The 16107-nt window shown below is 56.9% G+C and overlaps 2 protein-coding genes across 2 annotated transcripts in view; both read left to right on the forward strand.

Annotated features, from left to right (window-relative positions):
* Positions 1 to 827: 827 nt before the first annotated feature.
* Positions 828 to 13529, forward strand: ZNF469 (zinc finger protein 469). The gene has a single exon (XM_086469484.1). The coding sequence runs from the start codon at positions 828 to 830 to the stop codon at positions 13527 to 13529; it is 12702 nt and encodes a 4233-aa protein (XP_086325610.1).
* Positions 13530 to 15562: 2033 nt separating this feature from the next.
* Positions 15563 to 16107, forward strand: part of ZFPM1 (zinc finger protein, FOG family member 1) — a 38280-nt gene continuing 37735 nt past the window's right edge. Inside the window, 1 exon segment of the mRNA XM_086468836.1 lies at positions 15563 to 15647. Coding sequence (XP_086324962.1) covers positions 15563 to 15647 — 85 coding nt within the window.

Here is a 16107-nt window from a genome sequence, read left to right on the forward strand (position 1 = left end):
ACTTAGCTTTTATGCTTTCGCCTACTTAACAGCGGCTAAAATTGCGCGGGCAATTTGTGGGTGGTGTTAAGGTTCAGGCAGAGGCAGCAGAAGCTCAAGTCTGTTTGTTCTCCAGGGGGTTGCAGAGCAAGGGTTTGGTGGAGGGGCGGCCAGGTCGAAGGGGTGCGCTGGGGTGGGGGGGAACGTGGCGGAGGAAAATGCTGCACAGCCCGACCTCACCATCCCTCCAGCTGCGGCAGCTGGGACCCGGGGACGTGAGGACACGGGGACACGGGGACAGAGAGCCCTTCCCAGGACGCCTCTCCCTGCCTGGCCCGACAGCCCTTCCTGCTAATCCGTAGGTGGAGCTCTTCTGTCATCTTTTTCTGCTTATGTGGCTAAGAAGTAACCCAGAAATAGCTTCCCAGCGAGGAAAAAAAGTGCCTCCCTCAGCAGCTTTTGCCAAAGGTGAAATGCTCCAAGCGAGCATCCTTTGAAGAACCAAAAGCTGGAGGGCTCCGGCCCGGAGGGGGTTGCGCTGCCTCTTCCTCCGTCCTCCTCCCCACCGCCACGCCAAGAAAAGGGGCCAAAATATCTCCCCTCCTGCCGCTGGCCCCCTCGCCGGCTGACGGCCGCCCTGTCTCTCTTTTCTCCTCTCCAGGTCTGAAACGATGCGGCAGAGCCCCACCGGCGCTCGGGACCCCGCGCCGCCCCGGCCCCGGGGAGCCGCTGCCCCTCTCGCCACCCCGGTGCCCATCAGCGGAGCACCATGCCCGTGACGGAGGGACGGCAGCTCGCAGCGGGAAGGGAAAACGGGGCTTTCTAGCCTTTCCCCCCTCCTCGGTATCATGACTGGAGAGACCCAGCATGTTTACACCATCGGCGATACTGAGGCCGGCCCCAAAGACCCCGAGAAGGACTTTGGCTTTGAAGGCTGCGGGGAGAAGGATGGGAGGGCGCTTGGCGGGGAGGGCACGTCCCCCTTCCCCGGCCCCAAGGACAAGGAGCCCCACAGCCAGCGGGAAGCCGTGATCCGGCCGCAGCAAGCGGGCAAGATCGACTTCAAATCCCTCCACCGCAAACCCAAGTTTGGCAACGACGGCACCTGGGGAGAGGTCAAGGGCAGCCCCCGGTCCCCCCCGGGGAAGGGTCGAACCCGCGAGCGCAACCGGCGCTCGGGGAAGGGCGAGCGGGGCCACCATCAGCTCTACCGGCTCAGCATCACCGGCGCCCGGCCGAACCCCACCATCGGCATCGCTTACCCCCAGCAAAAGGTGACCCCCCCGAAGAAGCCGGAAGCGAATCACGGCCCCGTGGCCGGCAGCTACCGCTTCCACGTGCCCAGCCTCCCCCAGCGCGAGGCCGAGCTCCGGCAAGAAGACCTCGGCTTCGGCCGCTGCTTCCCCGATGCCGCCGCCGGCCGTACCTCCGCCAACTATACCTCACAGCCCGCTCCCCCCCACGGCCCCAAAGGGCAGCCCCCCGCCGCCGGCATCCCCCTCAAGAGCCCCGGCACCAATGGGCAGCTACATTATTTAGAGTTTCAGGCGAACAGGGCCGACTCCTGGCCTTCCCCGGAGAAGAGCTTTGCCGGTGCTAGCTACGGGATCTCGGTGCAGAAGCCCAGCTCGTTCCCCGAGGGCGGCAAAGCCGGCGCCCACGGTCTGGGAGCTTTGCCGTGCCAATATCCCTTCCAGCTGCTGCACGACTCGGGGAAGGAGCCGTACCCCAGCGATGCGGGGAGCCAGGAGTACCTGGACGTGGGGCTCGCCACCGGCCAGCTGGCTCACGGCACCTTCGCCTTCCACTCGTCCTCCAGAGAGTGGCAAGAGGAGGCGCTGAGCGGTGGCTCCTACGAGAGCGTGTCCCCCGAGGGCAGGCTGTACGGCTTGCCCGCGCCGCCGCCGCCGCCGCCGTTCCTGCACCCGCCGCCACCGCCAGCCCCGCACCACGGCCCGCTGCCATGCTGCAAGGGCAGGAGCGAGCATCCCGCCGACCCCAATGGTGCTCTCGCGTCGTCTGGTGCTATCGACCAAAACCCAAGCACTTTCCAAGAAAACCAAGCTGTTTTTCCGTCTAGTTTACACTCGCCTAGTATGCCAAAGCCAGTCGGTAAGAGGCAAGCCTCAGCGAAAGACAGTGTCCCCAGCCCGCGGCTGCTGGTCCAGAGCAGCCCTCTGAGAAGGAACATGCCACCAAACTCTCTCTCCCAAGTGCACTTTCAGAGCAAAGCCTATTGCAGTTCCCCCACGGGCAGCACCAGCGCAGGATCCATGCCTTTCGAGACAAGCATTCCCACTACGGCACCCGCCCACCCCAGGCTTGTGCAAGCTTGGGAAGGTGCCACTAAGGCGTTTTCTCCCATGGACCAGAATTCAGCACCTTATTCAAACCCTGTTGGAAACCAGTTCTCATTTGAGTGCCAGTCTGGCCCCGAGCAGAGGCAGCACAGGCAGAAAAATGCCAGGATGCCTTGGCAGCAAATACACCTCGCTTCTGCAATGCCCGGTCAAAACAGGCTAGAGCTGTCGAGACAGATCACCAGCCAGAAGCTCCCCTTCCCCCTGGGCACGTCGGAGTGGCAGGGGAGCGGGAAAGACCAGAAGGGGCCCCCCGTAAGTAACTCTCCAGGGTATCACGGCAAAAAGCTCTTGTCGGGAGAGAGCCTCGGGATCCAGAGGGGAGACCCCAACTCGACGGGCGCTTTCTCTTTCGAAAGTGGAAAGGAGCCGGGGTCTCCTGCCTGCGATTCGAGAAGCAAAGCCCTCTTCTACGGCATGGGTCAAGCAGGTCCTCCTCCTCCCTCAAGGAGCTCGTCAGGCTCAGCGCTGGTCCTGCCACCGTCGTCTTTGGTGGCTGCCTCCCCTTGCGAGTCCCCGCTGCCATCCCCTGTCCCCAACCCCACCTGCGGCAGCACCTGCTCGTCGCTCTCCCCCATGTCCAGCAGCCCGCTCAACCCCAGCTTCGAAGACAGCCAGATGGCCGGAGCACTGACCTCCTCTCCCTTCTTCCAGCACCCCTGCCATCCCAAGGACGGCAACAAAACCTTCCATCCCTCCGACGTCCTGAGCTCCAGCTCGCTTCATTACCACCCTCCGGACTCCGTCAAGTCCTTCCACTTCCCTTCCGATGCCCTGAAAGATGACAACCTCCTGAAATGTGCCCCGGCGAGCCCGTTCCACAAACCCGGCGTGGAGGTGGCCAAAGGATGCTCGGATGGGCTGGATGAGGAGCAGCCTCCGCCGCCATACTCCTCCCATCACTTGCTGGCCAGCTCGCTCAGCAGCGCCAGCCTGGACCAGCTGGACGTGCTCCTGACGTGCAAGCAGTGCGACCAGAACTACAGCAACCTCTCCTCCTTCCTGCAGCACCGCCAGTTCTGCGCCTCCCACCCCACACCCCAGGGAGAGGGCAAGGATGCTCCCCGGGCAGCCGAGGGGCGGAAAGCACTCCCCCCGGAGCCCCCCAAGCCCTCCAGCCTGGGGCTCTCTCCGGACCCCCAGGCTCATTTCTTGACGTTAAACAAGAGCGATGACTTCTTGCTGGATGGGGAAAGCAAAAGCGAGGGCAAGGAAGATGCTCTGAAGGGCGGCCTCTTCAACGGCCTCACCGCCAGCTCCCTGCCGCTCACCGCCTCGGACCTGGACATCGACGACGCCAAGCTGGACAGCCTGATCACCGAAGCCCTCAACGGCCTGGGGTACCAGTCAGATAACCCAGAGATCGACAGCAGCTTCATCGACGTGTTTGCCGACGAGGAGCTGACGGGCATGAAGGCGGCTGGTGGTGGGATGTCCCACAAGGTGAAGGAAGCCCTGACCTCGGAGAGCAAATCAAAGCAGGCGGTAGCTGAGGAGAAGGCAGCAGCCCAGCCCAAGGCTGGCTGTTTTTATGAAGATGGCCACCCGGGTGGGGAGCAGGCGAAGAGAGGAGCAGGAAAGCAGCACCTTCACAAGGGGAGGGCGGCACGGAGGTTGGCAGCCCAGGAGGCGGATACCGGGACAGCGGGAGCACAGAGGACAGCCAGGCCGCGGGCGGGCAGGAAGAACAGCATCCCACCGGCCACCACCTCCAGCCAAAAGCAGCCCAGGAAGCTCAGCCAGGAAGCACCGATGAAGAGCGAGGTGGGGCTGGGCGTTGCCACCAAAAGCTCCAAGCCGCCCCGGTTCTCCATGAAGGAGATGAAGAAGAGGAAGCCCCGAAGCGGGACGTGGAGCAAGGAGCTCATTCACAAGATTGTCCAGCAGAAGAACAAGCTGCACAAACTGCAGGTGAAGAGCAGCAAGGAGGCGCAGCTCCCCCAGGTCGCCGAGAGGCTGACGCCAGCCTCCAAGGAGGGCAGGTTTCGGGAGTATGACTACGTCTCCGACTCGGATGATGATGGGGCAGAGTGCAGCAAGCTCCGGGGGAGGAAGAAGCGTGGCACAGGATTCGTTGGGAGGACCAAATACAGCTTTAGCAAGAAACGCCCGGGAAGAAGCGAGAGAGTCAAAGAGAAAGACCCAGCCTGGAGCTACAGTCAGAAAAGGGAAGCGCAGGAGCGCGGGGGGGTCCCAAGCCAAGAGGATGCCAAGAAAGAGGATTGTGCCTCCAGAGTCCGAAGACGGAGCAGCCAGTCGTCTACCAGCAGCAACCACAGCGGTAGCGTGCCCAGCGAGACGGGCACCAGCCCACCCCGCACTGATGGGGCTGGCTCGGGCAGCGAGAAGGGAGGCGCACGGAGGAGGAGGCGCTTGGGCAGCCCCGCACGTGCACCAAGGACTCTGCTCAGCCTTCCCGAGGAGAGGAGCCCAAAGAAGAGCCAGAAGAGCCAAGAGGACTTTCCCAGGGGGAGCAGGCGGTTCGGCTCAGCTAAACCTTTGCTAGCAGGCTCCAGGACACGTCCGAGTACTGATCCAGAGGTTGCTGCGACGGACTGTGCAAAGGAGGAGCCGTCACCGCAGCCTCAGGAAAGGCAGTTGCCCAGCACGGCCGCCTCGGTCAGGAGCCCCGTCGGGCTGTCCTGTAAGGAGGGCGCGGAAGAGGCCAAAGAAGCAGCAAAGCACACGGATAAGGCAAGAGAACCCACCCTGGAGGCTCAGGACTCACCTGAGCTGGCCATGGTCAACCCGAGGCATCCGTTTGCCCCTTTCACGAGTGATGGGCTGAAGCACCACGCGGAAGAGCTAATTGCTCCGTCCCACGGCGGTAACGAAGCTAGTCCTGGCAGTGCTGCCTACTCGGAAGTGGGCATCAAATACTCGAAGGCACACGGGCTCTGTGACAGTCAGAAGGACTATCCCGTGCCGGTTGCCCCATACGGGGGGGATGCAGTGGGGATGATGCTCACTGCCAAGGTGCCCAATCCGTACGTCGGCAGTGACAGCGCATTTTTCGATCCCAAAGGACTTCCCGGTCACTACGATGACAACCTCTTCTCAAAGCCCCCAGCCTTGAGCTCGTCACACATGGATGACGTGTACTTATGCCGGGAGGACATCAACGCCAGCTCCTTCGAGCAGAAGCACGCCAGCATCTCCCCTTACACCACAGAAACGCCGCAGGGCAAGGTCTCCTCCCCTCTCAGCTTCGATTCCTCTTCAATATTTGGAGAGCTTCCCGTCACCGAGTTCGATCCGCCGCTGTATGAGAGTGTTTCTGCAGGCAAGGATGGTTATGTGACAACGTTCGCCTGTCCTGGCAATCCCCCCAGCAAGCCACTGCCGTTTGAGCAACCATATCCACCATTCATGCCAGAGAAAGACTGGTCCCTCATGGAGGAGGTGGCTCCGATGCTGCCAGAAGACATGACTCAGTTCCACAGCCTTTCAGTGGAGAAGCCACTAGCCAAGAAATTCCCCGAGGAAGGACCTGTCCCCACCAGCCAGCTCTCCCTGCCGCTGCCGGACAGGATAACGGATTATAACGTGACTTTTATGAACAACATCTCAGACGATGAGCTGGAGATCAAGCGATTAGTCACAGAGCTGGAAAGTCAACTGCAAACCAACAAGCTGGATAGCGAGGCCCCCGTCGCCCTTCAGAAACCCGAGCAACACGTCACTGCCCATCTGCGAGGACAGGCGGCCGAGCAGTTCCCACCGCTGCCGGTTAAGCAAGAGGTGAGCCATGAGAAAGGACTGTTTTTGGCAGACGAGCTGGGCAGTTCAAGCCTCTGCGTCAGGGAGAGGCTGGGAGGCGAGAAGCCGGCCGTCGTGAGTGCTGGTGGGGACTACGAGAGACCCAGGGAGCCCTGGCCCTGCCCGGTGGAGCTGGAGGCAGGGATGTGCACACCAGCCCCACTTGCCGTGGACCATTTCTGCTCCAAAGATAGCAGCGAGCAGCTTCGGGGAGCTGCAGCTGCCAAGGAAAGTGACTCTGGAAAGATGGAAAATGGGTGTTCCTCCAAAAGTCTACCTGGCTCACGCACGCCAGACCTAACAGAGGCTCCCATCTACACAGATCCCGTGACAAAAAGCCCTCCTGTTGTCACTGACTCTGTGTTCCCCAAGACTCTGGAGGCAGCTGAAGCCACCAAAGATCCCCTGCCATGCCAGCGCGGTGCTGAGAGCTTCCCCGTGCCGAGGAAACCAGATGAAAGCTTCACTGATACTGCAGAGCTGGAGAAGTTTGACGCACATCTTCCAAACCGTAAAGCTGAATTTGGCTTTCAGCAAGGTCCCACCCCAGCCTTGGATCCCACCTTTTCACCTCACATCAAAGAGGTCCCAGATACAGAAGGAAGACCCTTAAGCAGGCCTGAGTCACCCAAAATGGCGAAAAGCGACATGGACTTCAAAGGGGATGGTGGCGGGCCCGTGTTGATGGAAGAAACAGAGGAGAGGAAAAGCCCCACCACCTACCCAGCCCCCGGACTGGGTGACAAAGCCACCAAGCAAAAAGTGCTGCTGTTCGATATGCTGAGTCTGCCCAAGGAGGGTGACTGCGGCTCCCGACAGACGTTGGCATCCCAGGAGACGGCTGCCAACCCCCTGCAGCAGCTCCAGCTCTTCGTTGCCCGAACAGTGAAGAGCAATGAGGAGGAGCTGTTGATGCCGTGCTTCCCCGTGCTGCTCGCTTCCAGCCACCCCTCTGCCACCGCCCGCATCCAGCCAGAGCAGAAAGAGGAGAGCGGGGGTGCCTTGGAAGGGGAAAATCGGACGTACTGCCCTGCCCAAGGGGAGGGGAACATCCCCGTTGGAGGCAACACAGAAAACACTGCTGCCCCAGCAAAAGAGGCTGTGCTTTTCTCTGGTGGGCACGAGCAGCTGGAGTCGTTTGGTGCGATGGGCTCTTACTCCGCAAAACAATCCACGTTCACGAAGCCGGAGCTGCAAAATAATGTAACGGAGCTGCAGCACTTAGCAAATGAACATGCGGAGCCGAATGACATTAATATCCGTGCAGATGGTGTTTCCCGAGAGCGTAATGACCTCTCGCCACTCGAAAACACAGCGGTGACCCCACCGCCAGGGCAAGGAAGGAAAGCTGAGCAGCTCGTGGAAGAGCAGGAGCAAGATAAGACCAAAGCGACCTTGGCATTTAAAACCCACGAGCAATCCCGTTTAGGCTGTAGTTCGCTCGAGAAAGAAGCGCTGGGCAGCGCAGCAGCAGAGAGGCTGGAAAGCAGTCAGGTGGGGCAGGGGGCACAGCCCCCGTGCTGTGCTTCCACGAGTCCCACCAGCCCCCCTGCTCCCTCCGAGGAGGATCGCCACCAGGATCATCACTTGGTGCCGGAGAAGAAAGCCGGCGCAGTCAGTGCAAAGGTTTCCAGAGAAGGAAACGGCAAGATGAAGTCCCTCAATGGCTGTCATTACACGAGCGAATCTCCGGCCAGCCTGCCCTTGCCGACCAATTTTTCTCACCCCAAATGCTTGCAAAACGGTGGGGCTGAGGGAGGGGACATCCCCAGCTTTGGCACTCAGCTCTCAGATGAGAAGTACAGCGGGTCCCTGCTTAATGCATCAAGTTCAACCATCATGAAGAGGTGTCCTCCTGAGGCCAACAGCCATCATGTCCATCACCCTACTGTAAGCCCAGTAGAGCAAGGGACATGGAAAAGGGCACCCACCTTCCCTCCCTCGCTGCATCACCGCGGGGCCGTGCCAATGGAAGCAGTCGAGGACGGTCACCATCACCTTCCCGATGGCGTTTTGGGTAACTACGGACTGCCTGAAAGAGAAGGGACGGCGAGACACTGCGGTCTGGTGGGCTCTGCCTCAGAGATGGATGGTCCCCAACAACCACACGGGAAGGAGTGCTCTCTCCCCTGCTCACCACCTTTCAACCAAAAGTGTGTTGGGAAAGAGGGACCCGAAAGCACCGGTGCTGCGCTGCCAAGTTCTCGTTTTAAAGAAAACCAAGTGTGCACCATCACAGATACGGTCATTAACTCCATTCCTCCAGAAACCCAAGATTACCCAACCCAGTCCACAACAGATCTTCTGCCAAATAGAGAAGGAGAGGTAAACCTGAACCAAGAGAACAAGCTTGAAAGCTGCTCTGATGATGGAAATAAGCATCAAGCTTTGTCCAATGGTTTTGTTGTTCAGCAGGAGCCAGCTGCTGTCAGCAGAGGTCTTGCAAACATTGGAGATCTTGGTCCTGCTGAATTAAATGGCCACGAGTTTTCAGAGGCAGCGGAGGTGAGACTTGGTCTTTCCAAAACCACAGAGAGCAGAGGAAAGAGTTTAAAAGGGGAGAAACCCAAAAGCCATGGGGCTGGAGAAGCTGGGAGTTGTGTGTTAAACAGTATGGGCCAAGGAGAGGACAGCACGCCTAACAGTACTCCAAACCCTTCCCAAAATGAACTTCACAAAGAAAAGAAGGCAAATGGGCTCCCGGTGACCTGCGACATTTGTTCAGCCACTTTCCGGTCCAAACCTGGCCTGACCAGGCACAAAGCTGTCAAGCACCAGGTGAAGAACGGTGGCGGACCACAGCCCAGCAAGACTCCCAGGTCCACTTTGATTCCTGCAGACAAGACATCGAAAGCAGCCCAAAAAGTGCCCAGGAGGAGCCTGAAGACTTCGGTCAAAGACAAAACCTGCAGCTCAGAGGTGCCGACCACCAACACTGAACACATCCCCAAGAAAATATGCCCAGACCTGGAGAAAGAGCCCAGCGCGCAGATGCAAGAAGTGGTCAGCAGAGTGCTCAGCGACCTCAGCGTGATCTCCTTCGAGATGTCCCAGGAGCTGCACCGCACGTGTGTTCTGCAGAGGGAGATGAAGGCAAAGGGACCACGCTCGGAGACGAGGGCGGCAGGCGAGGCGGCGGCTGGAAAGCTGGATTCAGGACGGCAAGCCAGGAAGGGAGAAAAGGGCAGAAGGTGCCAAAGCAAAGATCCTGGAGAGGTGAACGGCAATTCTGAAAAGCAGCTGAACAGGAAAGTGAGACGAAGGAAAGCAAAGGTATTTCCCAGCAGAAATGAGCCCGATGGTCCATGTGAGCTGGAGAAGAACCCAGGTCCCCCCACTGCTGTCCTCAGCTCCAGTCTGCCCGGGACCATGGAGGGCTTGCGTGAGCCAGGTGGTTGCGTCTCCACAGAGGAGCAAAATAGGTCCAAGACACCTCAGCACTCTCAAAAAGCTAAACAGTCCCCTTGTGCAGCTGAGCTTGCAGAGGACCTGGGCGACAGGATGGTGTCTTCAAAGGAGAAGGTCAGCAAGGAGTCGGTAACAGGCGTGGTCGCCTGTCCCGGGGAGGTGGAAGATCCAAGCGGAGTGGAAGATGCGCAGGCTTGCAAAAAATTGGTTAGCGGGTTGGTGAAGCAAGTGGAGAAGGGATTGGGCAAGGTAGGCGAAGAGCAGCATCATGGTGCAGAGGAGATGGATGCTGAGAGAGGAGACAATCCTGTGGCAGATGGCGGCACTGGGAACCGGAGTGGTGGCCCGCAGAGTCCCATGGCTCCTGCCGAAGGGGGTCTGCTGCTGGAGACGGCTGATTCCGAAACCATCCAACAGGTTCCCGGGCAAGGCGCTCTGCAGAGCACACCGGGGACCAGCCCTCCTCCTGCAGAGCCAAAGCGATGGGCGAAGGCCGACCTGCCACCGGGCAGGGAGCATTGTGTGGAGAGCGCAGCCGCCTCGGACCTCCAGAGCTTGTTTGATGATGACTCCACGTTCTCCCAGCTGTTTCCCCGGGATGACCAGTTTGTCCGGAGAAAGTGCACACGGGTGTATGGGAAGCGCAGCAAGAAACCCAAGCCCGTCACCGAGGTGAACCTCCAGCCAACGGGTGCCATCGACCTCTTCACGATCCGATTAGCTTCTGACCTCAGCGAAACCAGCTCGTTCTGTGTCACCAGGGAGGACCCTTGCGAATACGAAACGATCTCTGTGGACGATGCCTTAATGCTAAACATGTGTCACGGCAGCAAGGCGAAGAGTGGAGATGCCGGTCCCAGCGGATCCAGAAGCATTACGCTGAGGTCGGACTGCGAGAAGACCGACCAAGGGAAGGAGGACATTGACCTGGAAGACAACATGCTAACCTTCTTGTGCCAAAACAGCCAAGTGGACAACATGCCCAGCTTGAACATCTGGGGGAGTCTGGAGAAGGAGGGAGAAAGCCTCTCCGCTGAGGACATGTTTGAGCCTCTGGTGGACCTTGAGGATGAGCGCTCGCTCAGAGAAGCGAGCTCCGAGCCCCCCGACCTGGTGGAGGAGCCCTACGACGGCAAGGGTAACGAAGATGCAGACTCTCCTGAATTTCATACCATCGACATCGAGATGCTGAACGCAAAGCTGAAAATGAGAGACATGTGCTTCTTCGGCCCTTGCGAAGATCTTCCTGGCCATGAGGAGGACAGCGCTGTGAGTTTCAAACCGAAGCTGGGCCAGCACAGCAAGCACAGAAATAAGCTAGAAGACGGGAAACTGGGGAAAAACCGCAGTGAGATAACCATCAAGAGCAAGGACAAGCAGTACAAATGCAAAGTCTGCTTCCAGTGGTTCCTGACGTTAGGGGAGCTGGACTTCCACAAGCTCTCCCATAACCCTTCCCCTCCACCTACCTGCTACATGTGCGTCCAGCGCAAGTTCAGCTCCCGGGAGCAGCTGAGGGACCATCTGAAGGAGAAGCACGCCAAAAACAAAGCCGGTCTGTGGGCTTGCGGGATGTGCCTGAAGGAGATCTCCGACGTCTGGATGTACAATGAGCATCTCCGGGAACACGCCACCCAGTTTGCTCGCAAGGGGCAAGCGCAGAAGTCCGTGATGGGCCTGCCAGCCTGCTTCGGTGAGGACAACGCTGCTGTCACCCACTTCCTCAACACCATCATGTATCGGAAGCCCAGCAGGTCCTCCCGGCACGCTGACGCCAGCAGCAAGCACGCAGTTAGCAGAGGAAGCAAGAGCCCCAAGGAGCTGCCCCTCGAGCAGGAGGCCAAGGTGATGAAAGACCCCTTGGAAAGCAACGTCAAGGTGAAGCCACCTCCACCCAGCTCATCTAAAGCATCCGCCAGTCCGTCTCCAGAGCACGTGGCAAAAAGCGAAGGCACCCCAAAATCTGTCCCCATGCACCCAGACTGCAAGGATCCTTCCAGGGACTGTCATCACTGTGGCAAACAGTTTCCCAAACCCTTCAAGCTCCAGCGGCACTTGGTGGTGCACAGTTTACAGAAGATCTACCTGTGCCACAAGTGTCCGATGTTCTACCAGGAGACCAAAGAGCTTCGAAACCACCTCAGCCAGGAGCACAGCGTAGTAGAGGAACAGGAGATCAAGCACACCACGCTGTACGCCTGCGAGCTCTGCGCAGACGTCATGCACGTTATCAAGAAGTCCTTCATCTGCAGCATGTGCAACTACACCTTCTCCAAGAAAGAGCAGTACGACCGGCACATGGAGAAGCACCTGGCGGGAAGCAGCAAGACTTTCAAATTCAGAGGGGTCATGAGGCCTGGCATGGCCTCCAGGGAGGGCAGGGAGAAGGTGAAAGAGGACGGCTCTTTGCGGGAGGGCATGCCACCAAGCAAGAAGAGGAAGGTTGGTCACCACGGCAGCTCACTCCCACGCAGCTCACCGGTCCACCTGGACCACACTAGTGACCTTCAGCTGGCAGAGGCTGCGAGCCCCAGCCTGCAGGCCCCCACTGACTCCTTCCCTACGGCACCTGGTGACCCGGGAGCACCCCAACCCTCCGTGAAAACAGAAGACCTGGTGGGTGACTTCTCCGACCTCCTGGCAGAGATGGAGAAATCCCAGTTTGACGCCCTGCCTCCGCCACCCTGCCTCTCCCCGTCTTTGCCACAGGCTGCGGCGAGCAGCCCGGAGCTCGGCCATATCGCTGCCTTGTCTATGGAGGAGCTGGAGAAAGGAGCGTTTGATGGGAAACCACTTCCTTTCTTGGACTCGCCCGAGTTTACCATTGACCTTGCTGGGTTGGCTTGTGACCAGGCCACAGACCAAAAACTCTCTCCTCCACACCTGACTGAGAAACGTGGCTACGCCGATGCCCATAAAAGAACAAGCGTGGGCAACAAAGACGAATATACAGCGGGTGTCCTGGAAAATCCCAGCGCAGCCACCAATGCTGTGGATGAGATCCCATTTCTCCCGCTCACCAAGAAGGTCTCAGAGCTTCCTTCCCCACAGGCAGAGGCTCCACCAGCCAAGGACATCCATAGGTGGGGCAACCCCAGTGCCAGCGACGCCACTTCTTGGGAAGGCGCATCTAAGGCCACGTCTTCAGAAGCCGCCCACCACGCCTCGCCCCTGAAGGACAAGACGGCATCGCCCACGCTGAACAGGGCTGCTAAAGATTCGGTCCCACAGAAGAAGACCACGGGTAGCCAGCCCAGCAGTGAGGCTGCTCCCAGCGCGGGCAGCCCCGGTGGCAGCGCCGAGGAAGGTCAGCAACTCATCTCGGGGAGGGAGAAAGCCACGCCTGAGGCTAAAGACAGTGGCACTAACGTCAAGGACCAAGGTGGCAACCCAAGCAAATCCACTGGCCACCAGCCCAGAGGCGAGGCGGCCGGCAACACGGTGAGACACGGCCACGTGGAGCCCAGCAAAGCCACCGGCAAACTTCATCCCAAGAGGAGGAAAGAGCACAAGTCCTTGAGCCACCGGAGCAGCTCTGGTTCCCGGGAGAACATGGAGGGAGATGGGAAAAAGAAAAAAGCCCGGACCCCGGGCCCGGGGAGGAGCGAGAGCACCAGTGAGCTCAAACGTGCCGGCTGGAGCAACACCGAAGCGTCTGCCCTCTCCCCTGGGAGGAGGGAGACGCAGTGCAACAAGCTGGTCCCCAAGCCCAAAACGGGCACCCAGCTGAAGAAGATGGTCCTGGACACTTACAACCAGAAGAAGGGGGAGCTCCGTCACGCCAATGGGGACGTGAAACGCAGGAAGGCCATTCTGGGGAAGAGCCTCCACCAAGTGTTGGCCAAGGGGCCGGCGCCATCCCCGCGTGGCTCCTTGCACAGCCCACGTGCTGCCCGGGGTGCCAAGGCGGCCGGTTCGGCCAGCTATCGCACCGCCGAGTCCCAGAACAACCTGCTAAGCCAACTGTTTGGGCAAAAATTAACTAGCTTTAAAATTCCTTTAAGAAGAGATACTTCAGAGTAATTTATGGAAGTGACTTATGGTGATCCTCAGCTGCTTTCATGGGGTTTGCAAGGGGAAAATTATCAAAGCATTAAATTCGTTTGTGTAGCATGATTTCTCTGTCTAGCTTAAATGAACTTGCACTGCAGCCTCTGTGAAATAGTTTGCTTTGTGTCTACTAATCTACTTTAATTCACCTGATTTATCATGCAAATGCTAGAACTTTGATGTTGCTGATGATTTTCATGAACTGAAATTGTAATCGCTTTGGGCAGACTGAATCGTCGAGAGCAATTGCTTTATTGCAGAAGTGCTGAGGTTATAAGGATACTTGCAAATCTCAGACCCTTTTGAGTCTGTGTCTGTGTTATCTTTGTACAAAGTACTTGAAGAGATGAACTTCATTCCGTAGACGTCTTATTCATAAGGTGCAGTACACTGTAGAAAGCAAATTTTTTTTTTTGAAGATTTTGCACAAATAATCCCGTACAATTCATTTAATTGGGAGCTGGCCTAAGAGATGATACAATTAAAAAAAAAAAAAAAAAAAAAAAAAAGAGGAGAAGAAGAAGAAAAAAATTAAATTAAGGATCGAGCGTCCTATATTTTGACAGCCATCCCTAGGAATTTGTTGCTACATCGTCAAGAGAAATAACGAACCGGCTCTGGGGCTGCCGGGGCTGTCGGAGCCCTTCAGAGGATGCTGCCACGCTTTGACCACTGTAGACGATGGAACCGGAGGAGAGCCGCCACCGCGAGCAAACTGCACCTTGACACTTGTGACAAACTCTGATGTTTTGGGGTTTTTTTTTTAGGGGGTTGGGGTTTTTGTGTGTGTGTTGGGGGGGGGGGTGTGCGTGTGTGGGCGTGTTTTCTTTTTGTTCGTTGGGGGGAGGGGGTCGCGCGACGATAAAACTGTGCCAATTTACCGCACCGAACCGGTACTGTCCGAGTGCCCTCACCGGTATCACTTCTAAACTATCTTACTGTATTGAGTTAGTGGCTATATAGGTATCCGCTTTTTACTATGCAGTTACTGGTGCTATTCTTCTTTTGTAATGTGAATACAGACTTCCTTGATTGAAAAAGAAAAGGGAACCGTTAGGAAGTAGCCGTTACCTGTAAAAGAAAACGAAGCAGGAAAAAAAAAAAAAAAAATTAAAAATCCAACTTTAGGGGGAAAAAAAAAAAAAATAAAAATCCTGTATGCTGGTACTCCATAGTGTCGAAAAGGTTACGTCATGTTAAACGAGCACGTTATACAACCGAACTTTTGAATCCGGAAAGAAATCTCAGGTGCAAACGAGGACATGGAAGATAATTAAATATACTATTGAAATACTCCCAAGTCAAGGAGGTGAAGTAATGCACTGATGTGATATGAACAGTCAGAGTACTTTGCGTCTGTCCTGCAATTATTATTTTTTGTTTTGTTCTAGATTTAAAAGGAAAAAAAAGAGGCTTTATTCTGTTAATATGTATCTTTACAATTCTTTGTATTGTATAAAAATATTGTAGGTAATTTACCTTGGGTGCAATGTGTTCTGTCAAAAGTTTTTATTTTGATATTTTGTCAGAGAAGCAGAGAGAGAGCAGGAAACGCCGTTTTATGATGTTGTATGTGTGCTTTTAAAGTGCCTCTTTAATATTGTTAAATAAAGTATGAGATGAAAATATGGGGTGGTACTGTAAAATCATACATGATTAATCTTTTCAAATATATTCCAATATTTTCACAGAAGTTCCCTCTCTGCGTGATGTTTGTGGGATGTTCCTCCCTCGTTGTGTCCCGTCCCCTCCTCCTGTGCGCAGCTCTAACCAAACGGTGGTGTTCCTAGTTGACGGTTGGATGGCCTACATGCCTTCGTGGTGTCCTCTGTGGAGTGGCCCTGAGAGGACGTTGGTGCTGCTGCCATCACCTTGCAGTCATTTGCAAAGCAACGGAGCTTCTCAATGGGGAAGACGCTCATGCATCTCCCCTTCCCCACTGCACCTTCCGCAGGCCCTGCTCATGGCGTGGCTGTCTTGTCCCCAGGGAGAAAAAAAAGCCCAACATGATGGTGATGGCCCAGTTTGGTCATCCCCGATTGGGGATGGTGATGGTGAAGGCCCAGTTTGGTCATTCACCAATTGGGGATGGTGACAGCCCAGTTTAGTCATTCACCAACTGGGGATGGGGATGGGGATGGGGATGGTGACTGCCCAGTTCAGTCATTCACCAGTTGGGGATGGTGATGGCCCAGTATGGTCATTTGCCAGTTAAGGATGGTGATGGTGATGGCCCAGTTTGGTCATTCACCAGCTGGTGATGGTGATGGCCCAGTTTGGTCATTCACCAACTGGGGATGGGGATGGGGATGGGGATGGTGACTGCCCAGTTCAGTCATTCACCAGTTGGGGATGGTGATGGCCCAGTATGGTCATTTGCCAGTTAAGGATGGTGATGGTGATGGCCCAGTTTGGTCATTTACCAACTGGGGATGGGGATGGCCCAGTTTGGTCATTCACCAACTGGGGATGCTGACAGCCCAGTTTGATCATCACCAACTTGTGATGGGGATGGCCCAGCTTGGTCATTCACCAGCTGGTGATGGTGATA

This window comes from Leptosomus discolor, chromosome 8 (assembly GCF_034619465.1).
Source record: "Leptosomus discolor isolate bLepDis1 chromosome 8, bLepDis1.hap2, whole genome shotgun sequence".
NCBI classification, from domain to species: domain Eukaryota; kingdom Metazoa; phylum Chordata; class Aves; order Leptosomiformes; family Leptosomidae; genus Leptosomus; species Leptosomus discolor.